The 25027-nt window shown below is 37.8% G+C and overlaps 1 protein-coding gene across 12 annotated transcripts in view; it reads right to left on the reverse strand.

The window, feature by feature from the left end:
* The window catches only part of nrxn1a (neurexin 1a), a 187057-nt gene that overhangs the window by 149750 nt on the left and 12280 nt on the right, over positions 1-25027 (reverse strand). For 9 of the 12 annotated variants that reach the window (XM_016268805.1, XM_016268810.1, XM_016268806.1 and 6 more), the window contains one exon: positions 24564-24575. The exons of the other annotated variants lie outside the window; for them this stretch is intronic. In XM_016268805.1, coding sequence (XP_016124291.1) covers positions 24564-24575 — 12 coding nt within the window. The remainder of the gene's footprint in view (positions 1-24563; positions 24576-25027) is intronic. 12 annotated transcript variants of the gene reach the window in all.

Consider the following 25027-nt stretch of genomic DNA (forward strand, 5'->3'; position numbering starts at 1 on the left):
CACACACACACACACACACACACACACACACACACACACACACACACACACACACACACACACACACACACACACACACACACACGCCATCATTGAGCGGTTTTTCCAGGGATTTATTTCTGCCCACGTTGCATTTATCATATCCCAGCTGGTTTCAAACCTTCACATCTTCCTTCCGAAGTCAGCTTAAGAAATCCCACAAAGCCAGGTACGAGCACACCATTATTTTGCCGCTAAACAAGAGAAAATTTACGCTCTGACAGAAATGCCTTGAACACAATCATGACTTAAAAGGCGCAACATCTGTGCAAAGGATGAAGCTTCAGTAACCTTAACATGTAATGACTGTTTTCCATTCATCGTAGCACCTCAAAGACAGATGCAAGAGATTGGGCATGATGCTACATTGCGATGTGGTATACCAATACTTCAAATGCATATTTAATAAGCAAAGCAAATGCTGTTTTTGATATGCACACATGCTCCCACTCATATCGTAGCTGAACTATGAAACGCAATTATACTGAAAAATGCAATGGCATGAATGCCAGAATCCCGCCCCACACACTCAATATGATATGCAAGTGAAATCACATGCTTGCATGTTTATTTCAAAATGCAACAGCATATTCATGTCATGTGAGGACTGATAGCGCAACCCCAATCCACAGGTGTATGGCTTAAGACATCTCTCAACCAGCTTTGCGATGTTTATTAGAGTCGATTTGCGATTAAATGTAGGCCTGAATGTGAAATATGAGCCATGAAGTAAAACACTTCTTCGATATGTGTGTGTGCAAGTTTGTCAGCTGCCAAAGTGTTCCACGTGCACAGTGTTATGTATATGTTGTGGGTAAATGTGTTAATGGGGAAGTATATGCATAGCTCTTGCTGAGTATGAATATATGGTTGACGAGCTGCGAGAGAGAAGGGAGGTGAACAACGTGTGACAGATATGATGAGTAATAAAGGCAGTATGACAGTAAGATGGAGCAAGATCATCAACAGCTTAAATCAGCATGAATTTTAATGATTATTCAGGCCGGTTAATGCTGGTTTGGTGCAAAATACTTGTGGTGAAGCTGGTTGACTGAGAAACACTTGCTGGTTAAGTTGGTTAAATGAGCAGGTCATGCAAAAATAACAATTCTGTTATCATTTTCTCACCCTCATGTTGTTCCACACCTGATGGACTTTAATTTCATAAATTAAAATAAAATACAATTAAATAAAAAATAAAATAAAATAAAAAAATAACGGTAACACTTTAGAATAGGGAAAACATATTCACTATTAACTAAGAGTTTTCCCTCAATAAACTGCTAATGTGCTGCTTGTTAATACTTAGTAAGGTAGTTAAGTTTAGGTATGGGGTTGGATTGAGGGATCTAAAATATGGTCATGCAGAATAAGGCATTAATTTGTGCTTTATAAGTGCTAATAAACAGCCAAAATATTAGTAATATGCATGCTAATAAGCAAATAGTTAGTAGTGGGAATAAAGTGTTACCAAAATAACAATTGTAAAGCATTTATACATTTAATGAGAATTTCATGAGAATTACTGCTCAATTATAGCTTAATCCTAATATAGGCTTCATTGTCTTAATTACAAAAATATTTTATTTTTTCTTTTATAAACTTTTTATTTTCTTTTATAAAATAAAACACTGGCCTCTCTTTTCTATGCTTTTACACTTATTGGATGCGAGAGCTTTCAAGCTTCAAAATGTGTCTGTCCTTCATATAAAGCTAAGACATGACTTAAGAAACTAATTTTTAAGTTTACAAGCTCCAGTCCTCATTCATTTTCGTTATATTGAAAAGTGGCCAGGATATTATTCAAAACTTGTGTTACATGGAAGCACAAAAATCAATCAATCAATCAATCAATTAATCAATCATACACTTGAAGGACATGAGGGTGAATAAATCATTTTCAATTTCAGAATTTTCATTTTTGGACACACTATCCCTTCAAGAAACATGCTGCTTGCACCATCTCACAGTATTATATACTGAGACCACCAGTAAAAGATATCTTTGCAACTCTCTTATATTCATACCCATGATCTGTAGGGATATGTATTACAATCAATGTCTCCTCATCCTTTTCACCCAGTGTGGCCTGGACAGTTTGTAGCTCTTTCTTTCTTCCTCCCTCCCTCATTCCTTCTCTCTTTATTGCTCCCTCTCCAATTTTCTTCATTGACTCCCCCCTCCCTCCATTATAATATAATTTATTTATACCCTTTCAATTTCCCAGAGAAGAGGCCGTTATATTTTCTCTTCCCATCAGTAAAAGCAATCTTACACTTCTATCAGTCAGGGTGATTTGTCATTATTTAAACCCACATTTTTCCTCTTTCTATTTTCTCTCAGAATCCCTCCCCACCTCCCACCTCGAACGTGGCACCTCCCCCAAATGTGTTTCAATAGCTCATTAGTCCCAGTCACAGGCCGGGGTTAAAATAATAACCAAACAAAATAAATAGATTGGAAGGGAATGGGCTGTTTCTCTCTGCTATATTTTGTGTCTAATTTATCTTAATTAAAGAGTACCATCTCATCAGGAAGAGGAGAAAAGATTAGACTGCTGCAAATAACAAACAAAAAAAAAAGTTTCAGACATTTCTACCCGAGATTGACTTGATTGGAGTTTGAAAATAAATACTCTCTCAAATCAATTTCGACCGCTTGCCAGCACCCATACGGACACCTGTACCCAATTGTTCAGTGTACAATTCATGTCCTGAGCATCCTTTCTCCCCATTCAATTACTCCTGAGGGCTTCTCTCCTCCCCAACCCTGCCTTCTTCCCACTTCGCCATGCTCTCCAGCAACCTTTACCGCTTCATCCCCATGGCTGCATGCCCATTCAATAGACACCTTGATGAATGAAGTTCAACCAGAAGCATGAAATTCTATATTCTGCAGCGGTGAATTTCCCTCTCTCTCTCTGGCACTCGCTCTCTCACTGTGACCTTGCAACCTGATTACAGTGTAATCCTCTCCCCCATGACATGTCCTGGGCTATTTCAGTGGGTTGCCAGGCGACAGGGCCTGCCTAGGACCCCCATCGGAGGCGAAGGAGGGCGACGTGACCGCGGGCTCTGCAAACATCATGCTCACACCCGCAGATGTTCACTTTCACTCGTTCACAGGAGCTGCATCAGACTCCACGTCTGCCGTTCACTACTTTGTGGTGGTCTGCAGTAACCCGATAGCCTATGAGATCATACTCTTACACTCACATTCACGATCAATCTGATCGTGAGGTCACGCTTCTGAACGCTCACAGATTCATTCACTCATCTGCTGTCTCTCTCACACATCACTTATTGCGCTCTCTTGAACCGTACTCAGATGGATGGTCCGTTACTGTCAATGGATGCAAATGTATGCAAATGAATGCACGCTCCAGATATTAACCTTCAGTCCAATTCGGTCTTATAGCAGAGTTCAGGAGGGTATCAAAGTTAATCTTGCTTTTTATATACAAGTTTCATTCATTACTGTGACACATTGCCAGGTTGTCTGGAATTGATCCATAGAGGCACACAAGGCACTGTGGACATGGTAACATAAACAAAGAACACAGATGTACGAACAACAGCAAACAAAAGTCAGTTTCAGCTGGATCCCTTATTACACAGAGTAATTATTGTGCAGGAAAAGATTTGCGTACTGTTGTACTGGTAATTTATGGTTGTAAAGACCAGCTACTCTAAACCATAAAAGCTTCACATACATAAACAGCCTTTAATGTTCAATCAATACCATACAGCTGCCTCATACTGTACATCAGCCAATAATTCAAACGTAAAAAATTTAAAACAACAATTGGTTATGTGCATTTCTCAAAACGGACTACACTTTTTTTTTTAACTCCTCAGTCCTCACACAGTTTACAACACAAAGTGACACATCAGTAAATCTCACTTTCAAAGTGCACCAAAACACTACCTGCTGTAAAACCAATATTTATCATAAACTCCTTCAACCATTAAAGAGCAAATACTCTCAGCCAGCAACAACATTCTGTCACTCAAAACACACTAACCTTAAAATGCTAAATACAAGTAGCCTTATACAAGGTGTATCAGTGAAATAAAAAAGGTCAATTTATTAGTTAATGCATTAGTTATCATGCACTAACTATCATGAATTTACTCTGTTGATTTACTACTGTTCATTAATAATTCACGTTCATTCATAATTAATTGATGACAATACACACTACCATTGTTAAGTTTGGGGTCATTGATAAGTCTCTTATGTTAACCAAAGCCTTGTTCATTTGATCAAAAATACATTAAAAACAGTAATGTTGTGAAATATTATTACATTTGTATTGTAAAACTGTTTACTGTCACTTTTGATCAAATAAATCCATCGTTTCTGAATAAAACGATTATTTCTTAAAAAAAAAAAAACTTACTGACCCCAAACTTTTGAACAGTATTGTATATAACTTGAAATATCAAATACGTATTTACATTAATCAACATTATGAAATCAAATCAAAATGCTGTAAAAATAATGTATCACCCACCCTCCCTGCATAATCACTCTGCAAAGCCACGCCTCCTCCAAAACACATGATTGTGCACAAGCAGAACAGAGGCTAACCAGCGACACGATGAGAGACAGCATTGGTGGAGGATTGAATGCAACACAGTCAGATTACCTCATGTCTCATTCACCGGTGAGAAAATATTACAGTACAAAGCGCATAATATTACAATAAGAACAGCTTCCATTGTCGCTCGGTCTGCAATAGCGTAATGGAATGCGCTGATGATGTATACAAAAACATACATTGACAGGCAGGTAGGACAGCCTATCATCGTCCTCGGACCGAGGAATATGATTGGACAAACATTTTATGGTCCTACGCTTTCCACAGACGATATAAATACATTTAGCCCACTTAACTTAGTGACTGCTATCAGGTTGTAAAGAGACTTTCAACCAGCATAACAAAAAATGTTTTTCAAACCAAATCACTTATCCTGCCTTTAACATGCAGAGCATTACTGTGACGTGTTACCAATGTTTCATTTAGTTATCTTGGATCTGAACAGCACACGTATTGTTATGCACCTGTGATGCAATCTTTTTTGCATGCCTGGTCCGTCCTTGGCAATCCTCTGCAGATAAATCTGAATATCCTGCATTCACTGCATCTAGGAGGGTCATCTGATCATATGAATAGTGGTCTTATACTTTATAAGACATTCCTGGGATTAAGGAATGCAAAGTGAGGTTGAAGGTCATAATATGCTGATACACTACGACTGCAAGACAGTGGTGAAAAGTCATTTTCTTCACTTATTCTTCAAGTCTTACATGAAGGTCATCCTAGAATTAAATGATGCATTCTGCATTGTGACCCAATTACAGAGGCATCCAGTCACTACTTCCTCTGTCAGCCATGTTTAAGTAACAGAATCATTATAAAAATGTAAGCTATTTCAGATTTTTAAATCGATTATTACAAAATTGATCAAAAAATATTCTCAGCTTCAGGGTGGTTTTCAGCTAAAAGTGGAATCAACTGTTGTAGACCTAATTGGGTAACACTTTACAATAAGGTCTCATTTGTTAACATTAGCGAACATGAATTAACAATGAACAATACATTTTAACAGCATTAATTAAGCCTTGTTAAGCTAGTTAATAAAAATACAATTGTTCATGTTTTGTTCACTAATGTTAACATATACAAATTTTGTATAATACAAAATATTTGTATAAATGCTGAAATTACCATTTAAAGATTCATTATTGCTGTATAAGTACTGTTCATTGTTAGATGTATATTAAATAATGTAGTTAGCTAATGTTAACAAATAAAAGCGTATTAAGTTTTTTTTTATAGATTTTGAATATTCTTCAATAAGGTATTACTGTTCAAAAAAGTGATTCATTAACATGTATAAAACAATTATGAAAAATAATAGAAATATGTGCAGATTTGTACATAGAATCTTGGTAGAAGATGAGTTGGTTCAGAAAAGCAGCTGTGAATGATATGGTCACTGAATGCATTTCGTATCAAAGCAATTGAAAAGCAATTAGCAAGTTTAGACCACAGACACGGCTGCTGCACTAACTGTGTGAAGAGCTTTAAAGACGTGTACTCGGCATTGAGTAATGCACATAATCAACTGTAAAAAAAAAACGAATCTGCACATAGAACACAACTCTTTGCACAGTCCTGGTTTTAAGTCACTTTTTATATAAGAATAAAGAATCCTGTGAAATGAAGTGTGACTTGACTTTCCATCACGTCCCTGAAAATTTAGATCACACTTCATTTTTAATCGCACATGCTTTAGTAGGAGCGTGAACCGCTCCATCACGACAAGGTCCAGATATAAGCATGACTGTAAGGCAGCTATGCCCACTGCATCTTCAAAAGTACTGACAATTAATCATCACTCGGCCTGCTGGAGCCCTATAATGCACTACCTATTCTTGAGTTACCGGAATGAGTAATCCTTTGAAATGTATGTGCAAAATAATACTTCCTCCGAGAGTGGATGGAGATTTTATACCTCCTTCTGAGAGAAGTGGGTGTGATGATATAATTGCTGTCTCCTGCCATCCTCTTCACTATGAGCCGCCCAGGTCATCCTGTGGCGCACGGGCCCACATTAGCACACAGTAGCTGTGCTAATTGGCCATGTTGCATATTGTAAAATCAGATACAGTCACACGGCGTGCATCACATTTCACGGAAACGGCAGCTTGAATAATCGTTAAAATGTAAATTCTCGTCTAAATGGGTTTCTTTTTTGCAAGGAACATCTACTGTTCCTGAGAAGGGTAATAAATGCGTTACTGGGAGGCTTAATTTTAATGATGAACCATAAAGGTAGGAAATTAAAGCTAATTACCGGGTCTGCCGTAGAAATGTGTCTGGTAAGCCCTCCCCTCGCACACCAGAGTTGCCTCAAATTTATCGAGGTCAATCACCATTTACGCGACATTGCTCTACTTCTCGCCAGGTTCAATTAACCGAACCGAGGAATGAGGACTGGATCGCTGGGCTAAATATTATGACTTGCCTGACACAATGTAAAATTGTACAAAAGCACACCAAACACTGACGTACTAAACGCATCCTTGCGGGTCACGAGTCTTATCAAAAAGCGTTCTACTCGACGAAGCAGCGTGAAGTCAGCGCTCTGCGGAGAGATAGCGCCCGTTGGCATATCTACCAGCTTTCAGTCTAATTTCCTGTCAATCTGGCAAATCATCTGTCTCTGCCTCGGGCTCTCTGTGGCCTCTTTGCGCATTCTATCACCCTGAGCCTTCTCACCGTGCTGCCCACTGGACCGGTCTCCTCTCTCTCTGTCCTGACCTCCTCTCCAAGAGCCTATGGTCCTTGGGGGTGCGGCCACAGCCGTGAGGAACATTAATAACAGGCAGTGCTCTTCGTTACGCCTCCCTGTCGGCCCAGCAACAAATTAATTCCACTTATTTATCTCTCTCGCCAAGGTCGGTGTGGATGGAACAACTGTTTATGGAGCAAAAAGGACGAGGAATTATGGGTGATGTGCTGAGGCTGACAACACCGTTTGTTTTCTCTGGCGCACTGCAAGCGAGATAAAGCTTATAATGATCGATTTGATAACAAAAACTCTGCAGTCTTACTTTTCCCTGCTCGTTTTGATGAACATATTTTTTTTGTGCACTAAATGTATAAAATGAGAATATAGAGGTAACGGCGAATGATAAAGAGGCAGCCATTTTGAGAGCATTTATCATGGTCATTGTCATCGTCTTGCGAGAAAATTCTCGTCAGGCACATTTGTCTAGGCAACAAAAGTAGGAGTCAGGACTGATGAAATCTGTTTCCCCGACCACAGCAGCCCACAGACCCTTTCCTTCCTGCTGACACGAACAGCCTATGAAAAATCATACAAACCGTCTTTATACATCATACTACACCGCTCTCATGATTCACCTCGGGAGCGAGAAGGACAGCAAGGTCTTTAAACAGGAAAATCTTGGCGAGTCAGGATGTTTTCCTGTAACTTGTTCATGACAGCATAAAACAACGCTACACGTAGAAATGAAACTCGTGTGGTACGGGATAAACGTTCAAGAGGATTTAACGAGTTAATAACTGGAGAGTACAGTATGAGAGATCTGAGATCTTCAAGGCAACAGCTTGTCATCTTTAAGTTGCTGCACCAGATGTTGTGATTGTGATATATATATATATAGCATTACATTTTCTACAGGCTTGAATCTGTGAAGGAAGTAGCTATTCAAGGTGAATTGTGACCTGCTCCACCACACTGAATTGTTTTGACCCACAAACACATTTTGAGATTTATTTACTGAATGAAAACAGAAAGTCTTTCTAATGATATAATTATTGTGTTCACATACAGTATATCAGTAGTGTTTGTATAAAGACTTGTTTGAGAAAATTATATATGTATATATATATATGTATTTCAGCATCCATCACTTTAGTCTTTAGTATGAAATCCTGATCTTTCAGAAATCATTCTAATATTCTGATTTGATGCTCAGACTTAATGCTTTTGTGGAAAACAATGTTTTTCAGGATTCTTTGATGAATAGAAAGGTTTAAATAGATATTTTTGTAACATTCTAAATGTTTTTACTGTCACTTTTGATCAATTTAATGCATTCTTGCTGAATAAAAGTATTAATTTCTTTAAAAAAAAAAAACGGTAAGGTTGAACGGTAGTGTATACATTCTAAAGGATTATATAAATCTAAAATAAAAGTCCAAATTCAGGTTTTGGGCATTTCTCAACAAATGATTCATTAGTGATTTCTAATTTAAAATGAGATGATATCTCACATGTAGACATTGACATTTTCTACAGATTTCAATCTATAAAGGAATCATCAAGCTAGCTGTCGAAGGTGAATTTTCTACAGAGCCCCTATTGTACTGCGCTAAACCACGGTTCAAAATGGTTGAAAGCGAGACAAACAATGAGACTCCAGGTCTTCCTTTCACAAGGAAGCTTCCAGCAATCATTTTCCACATTGATTTTCCTTGCTGCAGCTTCGTTTGGGCAATTTGTGTCCTCTATTATTAATGTGGCTGACAAGCCTCTCGGTAAGGCCAGGCCTCCCGTACCCGGCCACTCACAAAGACCATTTGAGTCAGGAAATTAGCTTGCAGCTCCATGCTATTATAACAAAGCTAGTGAGGACAGTAAAGCAAGACAACATCCAAAAGCCTTGGATTACATCCTTGGCTGTTAAAGGAAAAGAATGGACAGTTCAGTGACCTCCCCCTACCATCTCTCCCATGGCATTGACTGCGCCGAGGTGAAGATGAGTCAATCACAGAACCATTAAATATTGAGGCAGTGTATACACGAGCGCTATAATGAACAGCTGGATGAATAGGCAAGTGCCTGGACACACACACAGTGTTTTGGCTGCAGGCTGTGTCTGGGTGTAGTGTTTTTTCCCTTAGGCTCAGTGGTTGCCCAGGTCCCTAATGGCCTCATACACAGGCATCTCTGCTCCGCATCCTGTGGCTCCTGCAGCCGCAGTGGCAGTGAGAAATGGCTGCAATATCCCAGTCGCCACAGCAAAGTCTGTCAGCAGTAATGTTGCCACCTTAACGGATCTCTCACTGCTCTTCTACCTCTCTTCCTCTCCACTTTCAATTTAGTTAAAGCCCTGTCAAACTAAATCCATTTGGGAAGACAAATTAGCCCCCCTCCCCAATGAAGTATCAAGCGTGGGTCATGTAGAACCGTATGGGCACTTATTCACGTTGCGAGCAGTGCAGGATTTAAGCGCCACCACATATATATTCCTGTGAATGGACGCGGCACATTTGCAGTTTCACTGAATCAGCACAGTGACTTCCTGGACTCAAAGGGTGTGTTTCTTAGAAATATACATCCTTGAGGTCTGCTGATGTTTGTAATTGCATTAATGAGTAAGAAGTGTTGAATTATGACAGCTGACCGAGGTTTGAAAGTTTTGACAAGTATTGCACCAAAAATGATTCTGTCACCTTTATGTCATTCCAAACCTGTATTTTCTTTCTTTTTTCAAAACGAGCATTGGTCCCCCAATGACTTTTATTGTATAGAAAAAAATATGAATGGTAATTTAAAGTGTTTAAAAAAAAAAAGGATTTTCAAATAACCATAACAGATTATTAAGAAATAAAATTAACAAACAAAAAGCTAAACAATAAAGATTCTAATAAAAATTGAGTCGTACAGGTTTGGAACAACATGATGGTGAGAAAATAATGACATGAAAACATTTTGGGTGAATTTTCCCTTTAAAGTAATTTATTATATAGTTGGAGAGCCGAAGCAAAACTTCGGTTTTCAGGAACATGAGGTATAATCCACATCATAAAAGAAGGAGAAAAACATATAATTTACAGAGAAGAGCACACAACATGAACCCTGTCGGTGTGCCCTTGTTACATTAGAAAGAGGCCTGCTCTGTTTCAGCACAGGTTACAGAGCAAAGTTGCTCTTTTGACATCTGTTCCATTTGCTCTTCTCAGTTTGCTGAGTGCTTTTTCTATGAGGTATTATGGTTTTTGGCACATGCTGTGGATGCCAGCCTGCTCTCTTTTTTCTCTCTTCCTCTGTTTCTCACTCAAATCATGGTATGAATGCACACATGCACATCTGAAGACAGAATGAACGGAAAATAAATCAGAATCAAGGCTTGGCACAGGCACGATTTGTATAATTGCTTTTGACAAAAATGCTTTGCCCATCAAATATCATTCTTCATTAAATTGCCTAGGATTCAATAAGCTGTCATATTTCCATATTTCCAATTTGACAGGTTGTTCTTGTGGTGGGAATCTAAATGTATTCCAAAGCTCGCTCTCCACTCGATCGCGGCGTGGTTCGCACTTATCATGAGGAGCAAAGAGGAGAGAGAGAACTCATTTCTACCCAGTGTAAAGAGCTCCAATTCATTAACATAACACCATACCAGACATGAATATGGATTATTGGAAATCTAATGAAAGAACACAGCCGCACTTATCCAATCTTTGCCTTCCATTTTAAAAAGCATTAATTGGAGATACAGATTCAAAGGAAGAAAGACTCAATTAAAAAGCAATTAGAACCCAGATGGACCAATGCAGCCAGAACATGTTAGACCTTTCAGCAATCACCTTTTAATCAATTAGCAAAAGCATTATGAAATAGGATTAATGAAGATCGCTCTGCACTTCATTGTTTGCAAATACAAGAGGAACAAAAAGACAGAGCAAGCGATGCAATGTTCTTCGTATCCGTCAGCCATTTGCGTGCCTAGATCCGCGGACCCGAAAGTGCTTTTCATTTGAATATGACTAGATATACTTTGAATAGCACCACCTTCCATAACCAATCGAACAACTACTCCACCGGCATTGCTAGGCAACCCTTCTCCATGTGACGCTAGTCTTCTCTTCGGTCCCAAGGGGAACATCAGCTATTGTTTAAGACCTTTTCTGGTAACCATGACAACTCCTCTCACATAAAATCTTTTGTTTTACATCATTCAAGCATCATACAGCTCTTTTATAGTTTCAACACAACCCACACCAAAAGCACTCTTTGCATCTTCCCACTACTGTGAATGTTCCCACCCAAATTAAAAAGGGATTTTAGAAACCAAAATAAGCTAATGGATGAATATTGAATAGATCTTAGTGCACAAGGATGTAGGGCAGAATCAATATGCCTTGAATTGCAAGAAAAGAGTAAACAACATACATTTAAATCATTTACAAGGACGGAAAATGCATACATAGAGGTGTATAATATCCTTCCTGTCTCTGCAAACAAAGCCAGCAGGAGAGAGCAGTTGTGAAGGGAAAAGTGAAAGGGTACAGGCATCTATCTCTCGCTGGTAAGTGTAAAGTTCAAGGCAGTGGTGTAGTGCAAAGTATATGCAGGTATACGGCGTATACCCACTTCTTTATCAGTCAGCATTGACTCATCCTCATGTTTCCATCCAAAGTTGCGAATTTATCTTATGTGGAAAAACTGGAATATCACACAAAACATTTGCAAATAAGCACCATTTTCGAGTCAAAAAGACATGAAACACAATAAATGCGGTCATTGCTTTCAGAAGTGGATGCCTGCTGTTTGGGAATGCAGTCATAAAAGACAGTTCTGGGAGGCAATTATAAAGAGATACTTTGACGACAGACTGTGCTCAGGCATTTCAGAATGACCATAACATTTCAGATGCTGTGCAACAAAATCGGCCCGATGTTTAGTCAGGTTATGTCATCCCATCGCACAAAGTCACATGACCTTTTTGATGCGCTTGGAGGAATTTATTTGGTAAATGTGTTTCCATCTCCCATTATTCGCATTAACTCTTTTTCGCACAAGTCAAAAACCACCAAGCGAGCGTAAAAACTTTTTTGCGAATTAAAGTATTTTTTCCCAAATTTGGCTTGTTTCTGATGCGATAGGCCTACTTCAAAATGCACAAAAAAAAGAGTGATGGAAACAACTAGTGACAGAGATGCTGCCTGTTCAACTTCGAATGAAGACGTCAATCAAGGTGAGCACTTTTTAATAACATATATTAATAAATTATGTTAATAACATATGTCAGGGCTCGAAATTACCATTTACCCATCACTGTATGCAGGGGCTATTCCAGGATTTTCATTTAAGGGGGGGGCTCAGCCCCCAATGAGGGTATAATAAATAAATAAATAAATATATATATATGTATATACAGTATATTCAAATGAAAATGGCAACATCGTTTTATAAAGTATATGCGTTCATATGTGCTTCATTTTCACTGGTGTAATGAGGGGTGAACGCAGCGAAACCTTAGACTACAGTAGATGGGGAACCGATTGCTCCCCCAACGATATTTTGTAAACTGTATTTATGACAAATAACTGCACAGATGCAAATATTATAACAATCTATCGATAAACACACACCTTGTCCTGTGTTTCTCGCTCTGCCCCGCCGCGTCCTGCAGATTGAAAAAGAACGCGCTGAAATGGGGAGGAGCCGATCGAAGTCTGCCGCCGTTTTCATATGAAATTTAAAGGGGACTGAGGCGATCATAAATTCGTGTAGTTTATAGAACTAATGGCAAATCGCTATAGCCCCCCTAAAAATGGCCTAGCGATGCCCATGACTTTATGTCATGAGAGAAAGAGTCAGGCACCTATTGGAGTTGAGTTGCACAATTCTGGATAAATTGAGAATCAAACATTTTTTTTCAAATAGACTTCATGATTCTCCCATGATTCTGAACATACAACTAAACAAAATAACATGTAATTTACTAGAGATTTTGACAAATGTTAATTAATGCAGTCAATTTATTTATTTATTTTGTTTAATTTTTACATTATTTATTGCAAAATCTGCACCTCTTCTGTGGCTAATATTAATTTCAGAGTAATCCTTACTCCGTGAAGTCAAGCAGCAGAAGTTAAGTAACAATGTGCAAATGCTACTGGCTCATTTTGGGGTGAACTCAATATGCAAGACTAGTCTTACATGTCACTGTTTATAACACAGGACATTCATCCTTTGCTGGGCCGCTTGGGGGTATAAATTAAGAGTATACTCACTTCTACAGGCACCACTGGTTCGAGGCGAATATGAGTGAAAAGAACAAAAGCAGGGTGGAAAGATAATTCTGTACTGTACACAAGTCGACTGTCTTATTTGGAAAGGTCACACTTTAGTTTGGGGACCAATTCTCACTATTAACTAACAATTAACTACAACATTTGCCTCAATAAACTCCTAATTTGCTGCTTATTAATAGTTAGTAAGGTAGTTGTTAAGTTTAGGTATGGGGCAGGATTAAGGGATCTAAAATATGCATTATAAGGCATTAATATGTGATTTATACGTACTAATAAACAGCTATAAGTACTAACAAACAACCAGTTAATAGTGAGAATTGGTCCCTAAACTAAAGTGTAAAAAAAATATTATAATAATCTATCCGATATTATATTACTATTAATAATAATACTTTAATTATTTTACATAAAGAGTATAAAAAAGAAAAAAGTAAAAAAAACTACTGATAAATATAATAATATATTAATCAGTCAAAAGTTTGGAATAATTAAGTTTTTTTTTTTTTTTATGCTGCACTGATGAAAAATAAAATAGTCATTGACATTGTGAAATAGTATTACATATTTGAAAGAACTGTTTTCTATTTTAAAATATAATTTATTCCTGTGATGGCAAAGCTGAATTTTCATATACATACAATAGCTTCACTGCACACAGCTATCTCACATTTCATCATCAAATCCTGCTCCAAGACATTCAGAGGGTAAAATAAAAAGGCAGCAATGAGTTTCTAAGCAACAACGTACACGTAATGTACTCCCATTTCCCCTCAATCAAAGATACATGATCATACCACTCACACCAACTGTTCGTAAACAAAAACCACTCCTCCAATAATGCACTGCAAGATGACATGACAAAATCTGTACCGCTCCACTATCCTTCACAGACTGCTTGTTATATTTAATTAAAACGTGCTTCAAATAAAAATCACCACTTCAAAGTCTTTAAGAACACCTTCTTAAAAGTTTGTTGCTCAAGCAAATGTATCACCTAAACCAGCCCAGGAAGTCATTTAACACAGCACAGTGTTTCCATTTCCAGTCTTGACTCAGGATTCTGTTTTTGTGTTTCCTGTTCTTTTACATTTGCATCCGTCTTTGGCATGATTTATGGCCTAATGATCTCCAGCCCAGTTTCTCCAGAACAGAACGAGCACAAATTATCCCCGTCCAAGACGTCACATCCCCAGCCAGTGCTGATTTACTGCCCCCCTCTCCACACGAGACAAATGATCAGCCCCAGAGCCACTGTGGCAGTGAGCCCATCTTGTGTTTGCTATTAAAAATGTGATGGGCCATACGTTTAGATTGAGACAGCCAATCCAAGAGGTCTCTCTGTTAAGTCAACTTAAATGAATTGGTCAGGCAGCGGCACTTTGGTGGTCTTGTATCTTTATAAAACATAACAAGCAGAGTTTGCTACTTCAGTCAAATTTATCACTATATTCAATTTTGATCATGCCACCACTGTTCGATTTTCATGACATGCCTGTGCTTGACATTTGAGCTAAAAATGAAAATTTGGTCATCATCACCCTCTTGTTGTTCCAAACCAGTATGACTGCCTTTCTCCTGTGAGGTTCAAAAGAAACATTGGTCCCTATTGGCTTTCATTGTATGACCAAATAAACCCCCCAAAGGCATTGTTCAAAATATATTTGTATTACACAGAAGAAAGTAATAAATAAAAAAGTCTCTGTGTTTTAGCCATACGATAAAAGTCAGTGTGGTCCAATGCTGTTTTGGACTGACTTTTATTTTTATTTTTATATTTATATTTTTCAAAATATCTTATTTTGTGTTCCAGAGAGGAAAAAAATCATATACATGTTTGGAATGGCATGAAATGATGACAGAATTATCATTTTTGGGTGAACCTTCCCTTTAAGAGATTCTGACCACATCCATTCATCGACCAAAGTGGTCAGCAGGATGTGAGAAAACCACCCCGACAGAAAGCCTGAAGATGGAATGGCTAAAACATCCCTTCCAGAGCAATGGCTTAATTGGCCTGGAAGCTTTTAATGACAAGAGGTTTCCATTTTAATAAGGAGGTAACTACAGCCAGTCCATGGCCCAAATCAATTATACCCTAATATAAATTTAGCAGTCCACACTCATTGAAATTCAAAGAGCTCCCAGCCCGTGTCAAAAATATAAATGGCAAGATATTTTTAGAGTTGACATATAGAGTGGCAAACATTATGTCATTACAGGATAATTAGCAAAATAATTAAGCAAACAGAAGGAGTATCAGCGAGGGCAAGACACACAATGCTTTCTGTGTGAAACATGTCACTGTGGTTTGTTATTAAAATACACACAATGTCAATCACAGCCCTTAATTATATCAGTGATGTAATTGCGTCATTGAGTAAATTACACACTCATTAGAAATGTCACGCGGATACCCTTATTATGTTCAGCTGGCCGTGCGGTTCTCCGGTTATCCGTAAAGCCCCAGCCGTGTTGTGTGAATAAATACGTGCATTAATGTAGAGAGACACTGATGACCTCATAAATGTCAAACGGACAGAATCATGATCTCTCAATATCTACTATTAAACAATTACTCTGCCCCCTTTGGGACAGTGGGCTGGAGATTAATGAGTACCCGCGCACCCCCAGGGAGGCCGACTGGTGCTGGCCGCCACAGATTTGGCAGGTCAAGAGGAATGGAGAAATGGCAGAGCTCATTGTCCCGCGAGGGTGCTCCCCATCCCTTCAGTGTGAGAAATTTGAAATGTATCAAAGTGGGCTAAATGGAAGTATTTAAATATGTATTTTCCCTTCTGAGGCCTTTACGCATTCATATGTTCTGTTAATTAAGGTATTACAATTACCTCAAGAGGACGGCTTGAATTTGCACTTGAATCTGCGATGGGGCAAAACAGCCCTGTTTATGGTTTCATTAAATAACCTGTCAATCAATCGCACAGAAGATGACTGTCTGTTTATCTTTTTGCATCGCAAACCTTTAAGGGCAACTAGCCGCAGGGATCCGACTGGTTATTTTTTATTTTTTTTTTTTTTCTCACCATAATCTGAATCTGAAGTTCACATATGGCACTTAAAGGAGCGACTATGAATGCATAAGCTTTATGGCTCATGAGATGTGAGTCACACAATCCACATCTTTCTTCACAATCCACCGACTATGAAGAGGAAAATGCTTAGCAGCCTTTCTCATGCATATTTACTGCTTTTCAATACACAAGCTGTCATCACGCATCACTTCAGAGCTTAAAAAAAACTTTGTGTGCGTGTGTGTGTGTATTTAAGGTTCATTTTCAAATGAGCATGTTTATATGTTTAATCGCGTTTAAAGGTCACGCTGGCTACAGTGCATTATTGTAGGAGCTCTATCAGAAATTAGAATACAGATAAGCGTCCTGTTTATTCCAGGCATCAACTTGCTGAAACAACAATAAATCACGATATCACGTCTGCTACCAGGGTATAAAAGAATAAATAAAGTAAAAAATAATCTCTTGACAATTTGGCTGCTAGCAAACGATGCTCTATGAAGATAAGTGGCACAACAGGGAGTGAGATACTGCCAGCTCTACTCATGGGAGATTTATGCTGATCTTAAATAACCAAGGTCGGACGTATTCCCGCTGAAAATGAAACTGTTGTGCAAACTCAGCTTAGGGCCCCCACCCCTCCGCCTCAGGGACTGTGACTTGTCTGCCCAGGATATAGTTTTCCATCACCTCAGTCACTCTCCTCTATTGACTGCAGGCTATCGATTCAACGTCTGATCTCCATCTCGCTCACCTGGGGAGCTTGTGTGTCCGTTGTGTATTGATTTGTGTTGCCAATGATTTCAATGATTTGTTTTCTTTCATTCTTTTTTCCGTGTTTCTTTTTTAGAGGGTCTTCGCGACTTCTTACTTCTATGTTTAATGTAAAGCTCAAAAACACAGGTCTATCTTTTGGTCAGTGAATCGCAGCTGCAGGATCCAAAACATCTATAATACCTGGAGAAAGCTATCCATTCATCTTATTCTGGTGTTTTCTAGATTTTAGCTGTATTTGGTATTGCTGCGCAAAATTTTTAGTTCTCTTTCAATTTATGAGAGTAAATCTTAATTTAATTGGCCACGCCCCACAGGAAAATTAATTGGTATTTGAATTGGAATGATTGGAAGGGAAATTTATTGAATCTATAAAACTTTAAACTTTAAGGTGTTTTTAAACATTTATAAAAACTATCAAAAAAGCCTTTGAGAAACCAAAAAGTCTTGAAAAACTTATGAATTTTATTAATTTACTTTATCTGAATTGCTTTGAATGAGCTGAATTTGATTTTGCTTATCTTTTATTATACTTCCTGACATTCAAATTCATTAATTCAAACTCAAATTCCAATAAATTTCCAAATCAAATTTCCTATTCTGAATGGTGTGCAACCTAGGTATTTAGTGTAAATTTAGATGTGCAATATTTATTTATAAAAAAAAAAACACTCTAAAAATACAATAATATGGTTCTCTGCCAATTATACATGATATTGCACAATTATTCTGTCACACCTCAGTCCATGGACCACTCATCCTGCCATTTCCTTTTAATATTGAATTCAAACCATGCTCCTATCCTCCCATTGCAAGTATTGCCATTCTGCCTTATCAAGTGTCCTTTCCTGCCCTTGTATCGACCTGTTTTGCCTGACTTTCGGATTATTCTCTGTTTAATTACTGATTTGGATTTATTTGCAGATTGTCTGCTCTATCGTGTTTAGAACTTTGCCAGGATTTTGACCATGTTATTCTGCCTGGCGTTTTGGATTGTTTGCCGTTTGCTTTTTCAATAAAGGCAAATGGATTCTAACGCCATGAACACCATTCAGCTCCTGCCATGTCTACATTACATATACATTTAAAAAAAGATATTACCCCCATAATTAAGTTCTATATACTTTTATGCAGTGACTTGTATTGTAGCTACAAAAAAAATTGCAAAGGAAACACTTGATTGTAGTTGAACCACTTCAATTATGGCTTCGCTTCAATTTCTACAGTATGTACCTTGTCCAACACTGCACACAAATCAAGAATGCCAATCACTATCAAAAGCCAGCAACAGACTTCAACTAATTAAATGTTTACAGGCCAATATCCTAAATCTCCTCCAAAAGGTTATATCTGCTATCAACTCACCACAGCACGCATGTGAACGTGCAGTGCAGTGGATGAGGATAGAACCCACCTACCAATGCTGGTAATGACTTTCTGGCAGGCACACCACAACAATGAGTCCAAGCACTATCACACCTTGAGGGTATTTCAAAATAGCTTGACCTGATGGAAAAATACTGCCAGCGAGCACTGCTCCATCAAATTAGGCTCAGCATGTTCCTCTCCTTCAACAAGATAACAGTGTTGCTTCAACTCCAAAGGAGAGAAAGACAGAGTTATTCCTCCCTCTCATTACATAGCCTTTTTATCCTATTTTTGCCTCACTGACTGCAATATAACATTTTGCAGTGTAACACGCATGGCTATAATATCTGGTAATATCACACTGTTTTTATGAGGATAATTTAGGTCTTAATGTAATGCTTGAAATAAATATGCTATTAAATATAATTATATTCCTAATTATATATAATAATCTAATGTTGCTAGCTATTACTTGACAATGGCATGGCTCACAGCAAGTATAAATGGCATTGTTAAAAAATATTGTATAATATTGCTTCTCCCTTGAAGAGAGAAAAAAAATATATTCTATGCAACTTTAATTTGCAGAGATAAGGAAGAAAACCTCATAACTCAATTAGAAAAAATATTGCACCACGTAAATTAAAAACCATCTACACAATATTGTGGCTTGATTCTCTAAATATCAACGGTGAATACTATATTCCTAGATTTCAGTACACTGCGTTCACACTGGCAAATTGGGGCCACTGATGTCAGTGTTCAGTTTAAATCCATTTAGAAGAGGTGGGTAATACATTTTGAATCGGTCTGGCATAGTGGCATTTGAGATTAAAGTGTCTCTCAGTGGCTAGACTGACATATCAAGAAATCCTTTTGCCTTTCCCTAAGATAAACCCCCATGCCCAAAACGCATGAATGACATCTGCTGATTACTTTTTAATTTCATTATAGGAATTTAATGAGAAAATTATCTTATTAACAATGATCGGCTCTACATAAATGGCGACGGTGAACTCATTGTGATCCCCCAACTGTCTGAGTATTCAGCACCTTTAGCCCAGACACAATCCTAAAATGTCTGCTGCTCTGATGGGGTTAGCCATGCCTCTGAACCCTATGAATTGAGCTGTCCTCCATTACAGACTGCTCCAATTGAATACATGTTGGGAAATAACCACCACCATAAATCGTTTGTATTATCTGCTGAAAACACTGGCAAACTGTAGGTGTAGGATGAATACGGATAAAGTGGAACACTTGGGTTTAATCACATATCATGTTGTGTATATTTTTCAGGAACACTTTACAGTAAGGTTAAATTCGCTAACATTAGTTCATGCAATAGATATACTAGCAACACGCGTTTTCTTACAGCATTTACTAATTAATTTATAAATATTTTTTCATTCATCCTTGTTTCAAAATACCTCAATACCTAATGATCACTGTATATTTGACGGTCATCTGGTAACTGCATTAAGTTCATGTTTTGGAGGCTGATATTATACATGAATGGAGAACACCATTACATCTAACATCTACTTCCCAATGTGCATCCATTTTTATGGCCCTGTCATTCATCCTCATACATTTGTATTTCAACGATAGTTTGGCTAAATTGGACCAATTGTTTTGTCTGTCATAATGGACATTTTTGTTTTAAGTGGAATCTTTAAGATTACCTACAGTAAAATAGTGAGGTATTGATGAAGCCATATGAATCACATTTGAAAACCAACACCAATGATGTCATAAAATGTCTCACTTTACCTGTATTATCTCATTTGTTTCTGCTTCACAAGTCTTGTTTCAGTCTGAAGTGGCTTGAAAAGATTTGTGGAGAGTGCTTCAGAAATGATTGAGAAAGAATGACCCCTCCATCATAACATGACTGCTAATCAGCAGAGGAAATTCCTACAAACAAAACTCTTCTATTACACAAAAATACAACATTAGGCCACTTGACACTGACATTCTAATGTTCCCCCCCCCCCCCATTTATTTATATCTTTTAAGCGAAATATCATCCGAAATGATTCCAATTGAAACTCAAATTGAAACGGTTTGATTGAAATGTGCACCCAATTTAAGATAAGGTCTAGCATAGGACTGGTGTCTTGTAAATATGAAGACTGGGAGACTGGAGGCAGTATTAAATCCATAAATAACATAACATACTCTTCCTCCAGAAAAAAAGGGGAAAAAAAGGTATTTTTCTTTCTTTCTTGGCTTTTTTTATACTTCAAGCTACAAAACATCAGTTCGAACTGGCAGCATGCCTGAAACACTGCCTCTCTTCCTCATAAAAAAGTCTTTGAAGTTTTGTGTCAAAGAGCATTGAATGAGAACAGAGTAAGGTGATGGGATTTGTGATGGATGAGCGGCTGTTAGAATGCAGGAAGTGCTTATAACCGAAATGTGTGACCTTGTGTGACTTATGCTACAATTAAGATAAAGAGTTGGTCAGTTCATACTTGTTTTTTAGCCTGTACACAAAGTCTCACATGAAGCTTACATGTAGATTACCATCTTTTAATCTTTAATCACCTGTGTCTGTGAGGTAGCGATATTGATTTATTTCTAAATATTGACATTGTGGTTTATCTAGCAGGATAGTGATTTTTTTTTTCAGAACAGAAACCCGGCGGCGTTTTCCACCAGCGCACACTTACTTTATTTTCTCTGCGTTTCATTTAATACATCACAGTGTATGAATGAATGCGACAGTGGCAAGTCAGCAAAGGTACGGTTGTAGTAATTTAAGAGGCCGTTCCACTTGTGTAATTACATTAACGAGGCATCCGATGTGCAATGGCATGCGTAATGGGATTTGAAATACGTATTGATCAACACGTCACAGCAGGCTTTCTTCTTCCTATCACACTCAGGGTCATCTGTGACAATGAAGCAAGTGAGTGATGGTATCTAAGGCGTGTTTCTTGGCAAAGAAGAAACGACTGTAAGCAGCTACCACAGCATTTTTCTAGATTATAGCTAAAGCTAAACATGCTAAATGGAACAAGCTGCCTGGATGATTTCACTCGCAGCAGACATGAGAGCAAATACACAAAGACCTTTCATGAATAGAACAAATTTGATACTTCTACCACAACATTGCTGCCATGTCAATTAGACTTAAAGAATTCTAATTTGGAGTCTGTGTAGTCCCACCTGTGAACCAGGCTTTACAGCGCCTGCAGCAACGATTCAGCTTCACAGGCTCTCTCCGTGTGAAATGACAGCAATTAGACCCACCGGCCTTCTGCGCATCACCCGTATTACTGCACAATCCTCCCCAAAGCAACTTAGCATAAGAACAACAGTAATACAGCTGCAAAGAGCAGACAAGCCCAATCTCACAGACGCACACTTCATCTATGCTGTTTGGCACTTATTTAAATAAGATATTTGCACTTGTCTTCGAACCGGCTAATGTCAAGTAAAAATGGGTTTATGCATTCCCAGAGGGAAGCACACATATAAACATAAAAAATGTCTCTGTGAGGGCTTAGAGTTCATTCGTGCTGAAAGCAAGGACACTGCTCAAAGGACTCCTGATCTTCAAAGGTCTCTAAACATATGACATAGTATCATATTCAAGGGATGTGAATTACATAGACAGAGAAACATAATTAAGAACTACAGCTAAAAGAAGAGGATACATATACCGTTTAGTACAACTACAGTTTAGTTTACCTGAGAACTGACATTTAACAATGTAACTGTAACAATTCAATCAAATCAAAGAAATTATTACAGTTATTCAACATTAGATTTTTGAATTTAAATGATCAAGCTTTTTTCCTTGGGAGTTTATTAACTAAACTTTTCTTCAGTCTGCTGTAAGAACTTTGCATGGACTGTTTTTGTAACATTCCAAATCTTGCAGGGCTTTTTGTGAAAACCAACCCAAACTTTCATTATAAACGCTAAGACGACAAGCATGTGAAATCGCATGGTAATAGATGAGCTTTTCCAATTTTTGTTTAAACACACCTTAAGGAGAAACAGAATAGCTAATACTAAAACCTTTTTTTATAACTTCAGTTATCATATTTGGTCATAGCTTAATTAAAATTTAAAACTGCAACTGAAAATGTTTACTCAGTTATTTAGTTCTGGCACTCATTTAACATGCATAAGAAAGTAATAAGAATATAGAGATTTTATATGTATATATTTATTGGCTTTTACAATAAATTTCAGTCATGCTGGTAATTTATATTCTTAGCCATGCAGAGCTAAACTGAACATCCCAATATTAAGATTGAGATGAAACAGAAGTTTTCCTGAATCTCTGATTATATTATGTGCTGCCTTGTAATTAATTAGGCTGCAATTATTGGTAAATTTGTGTTGTAATTGTTTCAAATTTAATTGCAGGACTTCACTGAAGCACATAACGAAATGTGTGCAATTAGGAAGATGCTATGAGAACGGTAAACAGAATATAAATGAACAAGAAATGCAAATTTCACTTAATTTCCTTTCTCTATAACAACTGTGCTCCTCACACAAACATATATCCACATAAAAATAACACAATGCAAAATTCATTTGATAATGCCAGCGTGACCCTGCTGGCAAGGTCAGCCGCCACATGCACCATTTCATTCAATTTTACAGACAGATGAAAACCAATTTTCTATGAGAAAATGGAATGAGAGAAAATATAAATGCCTCTGAAAATTTATTCAAATGAGCTAAGAGAAGCCTGAAGCCCACACATCTCCTGTGGGCATTAGCCCATTCAGGATAGTGTGATGGCCTGGGTGTAAATGCTTTACAGAGCACAATCAAAGAGACCCGCGAAAGACAGAAAGCACACCTACCTGCTCCGCCTATCACGGATCCCTCATATTTCAAACCAAGGTGAATAACCCCCATCAGTCTATGTGTGTTTAAAGTTCAGTGGATAAACCAGCATGCAGTGGTCTGTGAGCCGAGTGCAGGATGTGAGTACTTGCAGTTGTGATAGTGCCAGGTGTCATCCACTTACCTTAGCTGGATCTCATCGGGCTCTTCAAAAATTTTAATTTAATATCAAAGAGCAGTAAAGTGCTACTAAATTAATATGCATTGGTGCGTACGGGCTGTATGGAATGTACTAAAAGAGACTAATGCCTGCAGAATATGAAAATCTGAATATTACCTCTTACCTGATTTTTTTGTGAAGATCTGACAACACGTATTCATATTGAACGCTTTTAAATGTGCCCTCGTCAACTCCTCTGTGTGGTCAATATTTTATGCAGATTTTTTATATATATAAATAATGAAGATAAACCTCTCTATCTATAGAGATCTTTATTATGTCCATACAGAGATCTATCTATAACTTTAATATTATTATTTTGTAATACTGTAGATTATGACAAATTGTTAATTGCCTTTAGGAATTAATACATTTTGTGTTGCCAATAATAATGCATCTACATTTTCTGTGCATTGATTTTCTATACAACTAAATATTACTAGCAGACTAATTAAAATGTGCTGTTTTCCTTCCTAAACCTACATTACATTCGTTGACACACTGCACAATGACGCATTCCCATTTTCATGACATCTCACCTACCTTCCAGCCCCTCGTCATATTTATAGGGAGTGACACAGAAAAATCAGTGTGACTTCAGTACCACAAACACATGAATAAACAGATGCATGTGTATAGCCACAGGTACAGGAATATACATGGAGAGCTTAAAGAGCTCAAGTTAAACTACATCATTACATAGTATGAAAGAAGCATTATATACCTTTCCTTTTCCCTATGATATTGATATAATGGTTCCATGAAGAGAAAGTCCAGAGAGATACAGGAAAATACAAAGGAGAGGAAAGAGGCAACAGTCAGAATCATGGCCGCGTGTTAGATTCAGAGACAGAAAAATGAAAGGTTACGTTCAGAAGAGACTCCATGCATTGCAGACAAAAAGAGAGAGGGCAGCCAAGAGGAGATGGAAGCATCCTATCGTGATACATGCCAGAACATGACGATGCATGAATAACGAACAGACGGCTAATGCTTTCCAGTTTCGGAGCTCGAGAATACAGACTAGCACATTTACAAAGAGTGAACAAACCCCTGAGAGAAGTCCCTGTAACTCACATCATCCACTGGGTTGAAAGTATTTTTCCCCCTCTATATGAAAATGAAGTTGGCAAGCAGCAATGGAATAGTGGGGCTGTTGAGAGAATGACGGAGAAAAAAACTAAAGCG

The sequence above is a fragment of the Sinocyclocheilus grahami genome, unplaced genomic scaffold (genome assembly GCF_001515645.1).
Source record: "Sinocyclocheilus grahami isolate Dianchi unplaced genomic scaffold, SAMN03320097.WGS_v1.1 scaffold47.1, whole genome shotgun sequence".
Classification (NCBI taxonomy): domain Eukaryota; kingdom Metazoa; phylum Chordata; class Actinopteri; order Cypriniformes; family Cyprinidae; genus Sinocyclocheilus; species Sinocyclocheilus grahami.